General features: G+C 42.0%; 2 protein-coding genes across 2 annotated transcripts; both read left to right on the forward strand.

Moving 5' to 3' along the window:
• Positions 1 to 2,121: 2,121 nt before the first annotated feature.
• LOC120047928 (LRRN4 C-terminal-like protein) lies at positions 2,122 to 2,922 on the forward strand. The gene has a single exon (XM_038993548.1). The coding sequence runs from the start codon at positions 2,122 to 2,124 to the stop codon at positions 2,920 to 2,922; it is 801 nt and encodes a 266-aa protein (XP_038849476.1).
• A 2,540-nt stretch (positions 2,923 to 5,462) lies between these two features.
• si:dkey-34l15.1 (thiosulfate:glutathione sulfurtransferase) lies at positions 5,463 to 6,790 on the forward strand. The gene is made up of 4 exons (XM_038993549.1): positions 5,463 to 5,558; positions 5,930 to 6,058; positions 6,294 to 6,456; positions 6,553 to 6,790. The coding sequence occupies exons 1-4, from the start codon at positions 5,504 to 5,506 to the stop codon at positions 6,605 to 6,607; spliced, it is 402 nt and encodes a 133-aa protein (XP_038849477.1). The 5' UTR covers positions 5,463 to 5,503; the 3' UTR covers positions 6,608 to 6,790.
• The last annotated feature ends 1,309 nt before the right edge of the window (positions 6,791 to 8,099 follow it).

The following is an 8,099-nucleotide window of genomic DNA, read 5'->3' on the forward strand; positions in this document are numbered from 1 at the left end:
AACGACAACTTATAGTCAAGATGAAGTGTCATGTTGTGGATTGTAGTAGTACTAGATAACAATAGCACTTCAGGGTATGGTGAAGTGTTGTGTGGCAGTAGTATTTGGGGTGTAGTACAAGACAAAGGGGAAGTATTGTGTTTTGAGGTGTAGGACAAGACAAAGGGGAAGTATTGTGTTTTGAGGTGTAGGACAAGACAAAGGGGAAGTATTGTGTTTTGGGGTGTAGGACAAGACAAAGGGGAAGTATTGTGTTTTGGGGTGTAGGACAAGACAAAGGGGAAGTATTGTGTTTTGGGGTGTAGGACGAGACAAAGGGGAAGTATTGTGTTTTGGGGTGTAGGACAAGACAAAGGGGAAGTATTGTGTTTTGGGGTGTAGGACGAGACAAAGGGGAAGTATTGTGTTTTGGGGTGTAGGACAAGACAAAGGGGAAGTATTGTGTTTTGGGGTGTAGGACGAGACAAAGGGGAAGTATTGTGTTTTGGGGTGTAGGACGGGACAAAGGGGAAGCTAGGTGATTCCTGCTCTGATTCTGGTTTCCTGTCTCGCTCTCTGTCTTACTCAATCAGATGCTATTACTTCTATCATGTCCCAGCTTGTCCACCTTGCCAGCTCTCCTCCGTATAAGGACTGGAGTCAAATCTCTGTCCTCCTCCTCCTCTCCTTCAGGTCTGCAACAATGCACACCATGGGGATTGTGAAAATAAACACGCATGCTCAAACATTCACTCCCTCTCTCTCTCTCTCTCTCTCTCTCACACACACACACACACACACACACACACACACACACACACACACACACACACACACACACACACACACACACACACACACACACACACACACACACACAAGCATTCACCCTCACACACGCTGACACTCTCATACACACCTGAATGTGAGTATGTGGGTCACATGCTTTAATATGATCTGATGCCAAACTCGTGTTCTATTCACATACATTACACATAGAAATACATGGGCACTTTGTCATACAATGATGTCATGAACAGCCAACACACAATATACCTACAGAAACATACACACAAACAAGCCAGCTCAAGCTTACCTACTGCTACTGATGAGTAAATTGGTATGAAAGGAGGGACACAAACGAACAGTACACCCTCCCCCCTCCTGAAAGAGCCAAGGAGACCTAGAGAGAGAGAGCGAAAGAGAGAGAAAGAGAGAGAGAGAGAGAGAGAGAGAGAGAGAAAGGGGCACAGAGGGGAGAAAATGAGGGTGTGTTAAAAAGGAGGGGAAAGTTTGGTGAGAATAAAAGAAGACGCTGATGTGGAGAGAAAGAGAGAGAGAATGTGAGTTAAGAGAAGAACAAAGAAGAGTGAAGAGTGGAAAGAGACATTAGATATCCTATTATTCTTCCATTCAGGTATAGTAGAAGATCACTACTCGCATTGGTTTGTTTTAGTTTTCTTTCAATTGGTTGCTATGGTGATAAATTTGAGAGCATGACTGTTCTAATCTTTCTCACTTTCTCACAACAATGAGACAATATGATGAATGATTGATTAACATAGTCAACATCAACTCAGATAAAGCCATACACAACTTTAATAATTTAGATTGATGATGTGTTATTCTATGGATGAAAGTATGTGGAAGCTAAAAGGAGGACTAGCATGTGTTGAGAGTTCAGCTTGGGTTCCAACAGATTTGTGTGGCACCCTGCCAACTGAGAAGAGAGCACTAGCTGGTGGATACTTTTTTTTACTCCTTGAGAATCAGCCTTATTAGTTTATCTCTCTGTGAACCAGTTGTCTTCACAGTACATTATCTCTCTGTGAACCAGTTGTCTTCACAGTACATTATCTCTCTGTGAACCAGTTGTCTTCACAGTACATTATCTCTCTGTGAACCGATTTTCCTACAGTACATTAACTCTCCGTGAACCAGTTGTCTTCACAGTACATTATCTCTCTGTAAACCGGTTCTCCTACAGTACATTATCTCTCTGTGAACCAGTTGTCCTACAGTAAACTATTGTTCTGTATCTTTCTGTCTGTTGTCTCCTCCTGTACGGGTTCACACAGTAATAATGTGGTAGTTAATTCCTACTTGTGGTTATAATCTTTCCATTTTTGTCCCACAGAGATGATGTCATTCTGCTGGAATTGGGCAGCTCTGCTCCTTCTACTAGTACTGACCCCTGACCTGCTTCCCACCCACCTCATCAACACCCGACCCCTCCTCACACATGCCATCCCCACCTCCCCGACGGTCACACACCCCAAGATCCAATATGTTACTGGCGTGGGCTTTGACTACGACGAAGATGACTACACTGAAGAGAATGCTTCCCATTCCCCTCCCAATTACAGCAAAACCTCATCAGCTTCTACTCTGGTTCCGATGCAGCCCAAGCCCTGTGACTACCACCCCTGCCAGGACAACCAGATACCCTGCTCCCAGCTCTCTGCCCAGACCGGGTGCCTCTGCCCTGGGCTAAGCGGGGTAGACGAGCCCCCTCACGCTCCACACCTCCAGAAGCTAGTGCCAGGCACTGATGGAGGGGCAGAGGTACGGTGGTGCGCTCCAGCCTCTGTGGTATCTGGATACCGGGTCGTGATCGAAGATCGAAAGGGAGCGCCTCTCCAGTTCCGGGGTGATTCTCGGAGCGGGGTGCTGGGGGAACTAGAGGCAGGTGTCAAGGTGTGTGTGGAGGCAGTGAACATAGCGGGAACCAGCGCCCCCTCTGAGCTCTCCTGCCTGCGCTACGACCCCCCTGAGGCCACCAACCTGGCCCTAAGGGCGGGGGTCATCGGAGGGGGTCTGGGATTTCTCCTGCTCCTCTCCTTGGTCGCCCTGGTCCTCTGGAGGCGACAGACGTGTAAAACAGGGGAAAACTCTGCAGAGGGGCTGGGGAACCCCTCCTACAGCACGGAGGGAACGCTGTGATGCAATTCTGTGTAGCAGAGAATGTAAGAGTAAAGTAACTGGGATGGGACAGCGACAAAATGGCTTCCCTCACCAGTGACTCACCAGCACAGTGCTCAGGTTGTTCAGAATCCTGCACTTAGGAATATGGAAATTAAATAATAACTTTTGACTTTTGTGAACTAAATAACCCTAACAAAAGCTTAAGAAGCTTTGTGACTAAAGAGACTGCAGGTTGTTTGCTGGCAAATTAACTTGTGTACAGTGGTGATTTTAACATGTAAATCTTGGTGGGGCAAAAAAATGGGATGTGCATGCCAGCAAAGCCATTACACTACACAACACTGAACAATACATTAATTGCACTATAACGGTGACAAACGGTGCCACAAACTGTTAGGGCCTACATAAAGCTGTCCCAACATCTCATCACTGCTACACCTGGCTATCAGCGAAGCCTTGTCTGGCAGCGAAACAGTTCATTCAGCCTCATTTACTGACTTAAAAAAAACATAGCTGATATGGCTGACTTGCTTAAACAAATGCGGTTTCTAATGACAATTGAGATGTACAAACTATGGCATAAGGGGATGACAAGAGGATAAGAGGCAATCCGTAATTTCGATTAAGACATTAATGAGCGAGCTAGGGACGGACGTAGTTAATATAACTCTTTGTTTAGCACTTTTGAAATGTACAGCGACAGAATTCAGAACATAGGCTGTTCTGACAGTGTTCTCCCTGTACACCAATTCAGAACCATAGTATAAATATAGGGGGCGTATAAGCAGACAGTGAAAGCTCTTACAATATTCAATGATTACATTTCTCTAAAATAGGTTATAGGCTACATGTGCATCACCAGAACAGTAGGCGAAATTAAGAGGTGTAAATGGACCAAATTATTAGGGTGAGGCACATGGGCTACTAACATCTTACTACAAAACATACACTTAGTATTACCTTCTTAGCTACAGTATACATATCTCCCTGGCATATTACATAATTTATCCAGCAGCATACAATACATTTTTGTATACTGTGCCCAATTGAACAGGAAGGTGGTGCGGCGGTCCTTCGTGGGCAAATTTTGCTATCAAAGTCTGGCATTCTCTGGATTTATGATGCTTTCAAAACTACTGGCAACTCTGAAAAAAATAAGGTTGAATCATGATGACGTCATTGATTTTCAAGTTCATGAAAGATGACGGATTTACAATTCTGAGTTGGATGACCATTCAAAACGTATTTTCCCAGTCGGATGCTTGTTTATTCCCGATTTCCCAGTTGTCTTGATTTCACTGAAGTCAAGTTTTCGCAGATCCGAGTTAACAGACGTTTTGAGCGTGGCACAAATTATGCTTCATTGACAGCATGGCCAATGTTGAATGTTTATCATTTTAAACTTGGAAAAGAGCCCCTTAATTCCAGATTTCATTGACAGCATGGCTAATGTTGAATGTTTATCATTTTATCACAGCCACTCTACTGAATAGCAGGCTAGTGATTGCTTTGTAATGCTTGCCGTTAGCCACTGTCACTGATTCCTTCCAAACCACTCATAGTTGAATTTGCGATTTCCAACTTGTTGTGTAATGTTTATGTCCAATTGCCAATGGCCGTTGAGAAGGTTATCAACTTGATTCATGATGATGACTGCTACCTAAGATTTTGAAAGTATGATGTTGACATGATCAGTCCAATCAAAGCTACTGTACATATAACGTGATTTGACTTAATTTTAAGGGGATGACTTTGGCCAATGACTGTGGCCAATGACCTTGAGCCTTCTTGGATGGGCACTTCTAATGTAGCTCTATGGCAGCACCCAAGGAGCTAGAATTTTCTAGCTCTACCTTTAGACTTGGCGGTGACGTAGTTTCCCCATGAGTGACAGAACACTGAGCCAATCACGGCTCAACGCTCCGTATTTTCTGCTGGCTTGCCCCACCACCACAGAAAGCACTGAGCTAGACTAAAACACCTGCATTTTGGAGCTGCCTTACTCAAGAAAACAAAAAAGAGACCATGTTTGTATGCAAGTTTATTAACTCAATCCTAGATCTTTTTTTTTTACCTTGTTTGCAGACTGATATGTGACACGTATTAATTAATTAAAATAACATGCAAAACAGGAAAGTCAATTATTTTGCTAAAAATGTGGGGTTCAAAACAGGTGGAGCTCCTGCCCTGAATGACGGGTAGCCACTGCTTGTGTACCATTCGATCATGACAGGGAAGAGTTATGGCAGTCGGATTCATGTGTAGAATAAATTAAACTGATTTATGAATAACAAAAGCAATTGTTTTTAGAATAAAAGTGTTTACATAATGTTGCCTGAGTTTGTGTTACTAATTGTTTTTAATGGAAGGAACATAATTGGTTGATGAAACTTAATGAATATTGCTGGAAGCAATAAAAGTGATGTCCTATAACAGTAATGCAACTTTTATTTTGAAACTTGAGTAAAATGAACCGTTGAAGATAAAGAATCGGTTTGATTGGCTATAGCTACAATACTGTCATAAGTCCCTCCTTTTTAAGAAGTTCGTCCAATGGTTACCGCTCAAACTTGGAACGAATGAGGAAATAATCTGGTACATGACAATCATTATTGCATTCAAATGCGCACCAGTAAACAAGATGGCAAACTCAGGTAAGTGCGAATGCCACGATTGTGTTCTGCATTTACCTTCTTTGTGTAGGTCGCAGTGCTGCTAGATCGTTACTGATCATCTGTCTTTGTGAATCATAATACGACAATACATTGGATCAAATTTCAATCATTGATTTTTGTCAGTGTAACGCCAGGCTGATTTGATAGGCTATGTGGGGTTTGAAAGTGGCTGGGCATGGTACAGTGACTCAGCACTTTTCTAGTAATTGTTTTGGGCAACTTCTGCATTCTCACTGTCTGACTCTGTAGTAGAATAAATGTTATTTTCTTACAAGTTTGTTTCCTCAAAGAGAGGTTATGGTCAGTGCCAGGAAGCAACATGAAGTTAGCTGTGAATCACCTCTCCACAGATAAGGATATCTCCTACTCTGACTTTAAGGTCCTCCTGACCAAGAGCAACAAGGGTCTTCTGGTGGTTGATGTACGGACAAAAGAGGAGGTAGACAGAGGGCACATTCCAGGATCAATCCATATTCCAGGTGAGCTTCAGTTGGAGTCCTGTAGTAAAATTACACTCTCAGGTTCAATTGGAATTTGCTCTCCAGAGTCCAAACCTTTGGAAGCATAATGAACCCCAATTTTATATGGGTGTAATTCAGCCAAATATAAGCAAGAAAGGTTTGATTTACTGTTGTCATTGCGCCAGCTATTTTGGTATATTTATTGCGTTCTAAATGGAGTCGAATTGCAAACTTCCTGTGTCTTCTCTCCCAGTTGACACAGTGGAGAGTGCCCTAGCGCTGGACCCTGCTGAGTTCCAGGCCAAATACGGGGTGCCCAAACCCTCCCTGGTTACCCCTGAGCTGGTGTTTCACTGTCAGATGGGCCGGCGAGGAGGCGTGGCCACAGACAAGGCACGAGGCCTTGGATTCCAAAAGTATGAGTGTACATTTTGACAATACTTCTCTGTATACTGTGTTTGATGCCTTGGGAAATTTGTGTAAATGATGACATCTTCCTAATCTCGTTTCAGGGCCGTCAACTATGCCGGAGGATACCAGGAGTGGTCTGAGAAAGAGGGGAGATAAGTCGCACGATTAACCTGCATTATGAAAGCAGAGCATAAAAATGTACTAATGATGCTCACATTCTGCTGAAACATGAAATTGCTAGTGTATTTTTTATTACATTTTTCATCACTTGCCTTTTTGCAACTTTTATTTGTTATTACAGATGTGTTCTATGTTTTAAAATAAAGATTGTACAATTTGTTTTGTGTTTTTTTTTTTTTTTTAACAGTGTTTCCCCATAGAGCTCCACTTTTCTCATTTTCTACCTCTACCGTGTAGGCTTGCACTGCTTATTACCTTCAGTAAGAGTTTCCTCAAACCCGTACCGCTGCACTGTGGCACATAGGGCTTATCCAGGTGATACACATCTACATCCCATAGACATAAAGGGGAAACCCCTGGGTTTGCCTGATGGTTGAAATGAGTGTTATCGTACATATTGTGTACCGTAGACGGGTGTGTGCCTTTCCAAATCATGTAGTGTGTGTGTGTGTGTTTTTGCATGATGGTGAAATGCCTTTTATCAAATCCCTGAGTGGGTATTCTCCATTATTAACCTCTCCAATAATTTAGCGTAAAGGGGCACCGTAAAAGATCCTCGTCTGAGACTGATTGGTAAACATAGTGGAATTTAGTGATCGCTGCATCTATTGGCTTGGAAATTGAAAAATATGAAATGTCAGTATGATGTTGATTAACGTACATTAGATTTTGTAGCTAGAGGAATAGCCTCAAACCCACAGCAAGTTCCTCATACTTGTCTTATATACAGTGATGGAGGTTTGGTTTTGATTTGCACACAGACGCTAACATATGTGCTCAAGACAGGAAGTCAAGTATATCCCAACATAAAAGCCTGCTATCTATCGTCACTATTTTTTATCAAAAAGCATTTTATGTAATTGAAAGAATAGAGAAATTGAAAGAACACATCTTGATTTTAAATTTTTATCTCCCAAGTTGTTTACAGACTTCTGAACATTACTACTATGTCCCTAATGCTGACTGCTCTATTGGTAAATATAAAACTTATCCAAAGATAAAGTAATAATGCCTGTGTGGTTAGTTGTGTTTGCATGTTGTATTTAAACATGATTTCACTACGTTGAAACAGTAGTATGCTCTCTGTGTGACAGGCAAGGAGGACCCAACATGACATCAAGCTGTAACTGAATACATATTTCTCCAGTTCAGTGTTGTCCTCTACTAACATCATTATCACATTATCACAGATCAGGATGGATCAAATCTCTCTGTTTGACCTGACAAAAACGTATTCATCTTGTTAAATGTCATTAAAACTGGTTTATTTAGTCGGATCAATGTGTAATATGTAAATATTTGCTTAAAAACCACAGTACTTCCTATTTTTTTTATTTTGTTGGAATCAAATGCATCAAAAGTGAAAACACACATAGTACATGGATGTCTGAAAATGAGGGATAAAATGCTTCAATAACAGTGCTTGTGGTAACAACTTTAAAGGCCCTTAACAAACAAACCAAGGCCT

Source organism: Salvelinus namaycush, chromosome 5, assembly GCF_016432855.1.
Source record: "Salvelinus namaycush isolate Seneca chromosome 5, SaNama_1.0, whole genome shotgun sequence".
NCBI classification, from domain to species: Eukaryota; Metazoa; Chordata; class Actinopteri; order Salmoniformes; family Salmonidae; genus Salvelinus; species Salvelinus namaycush.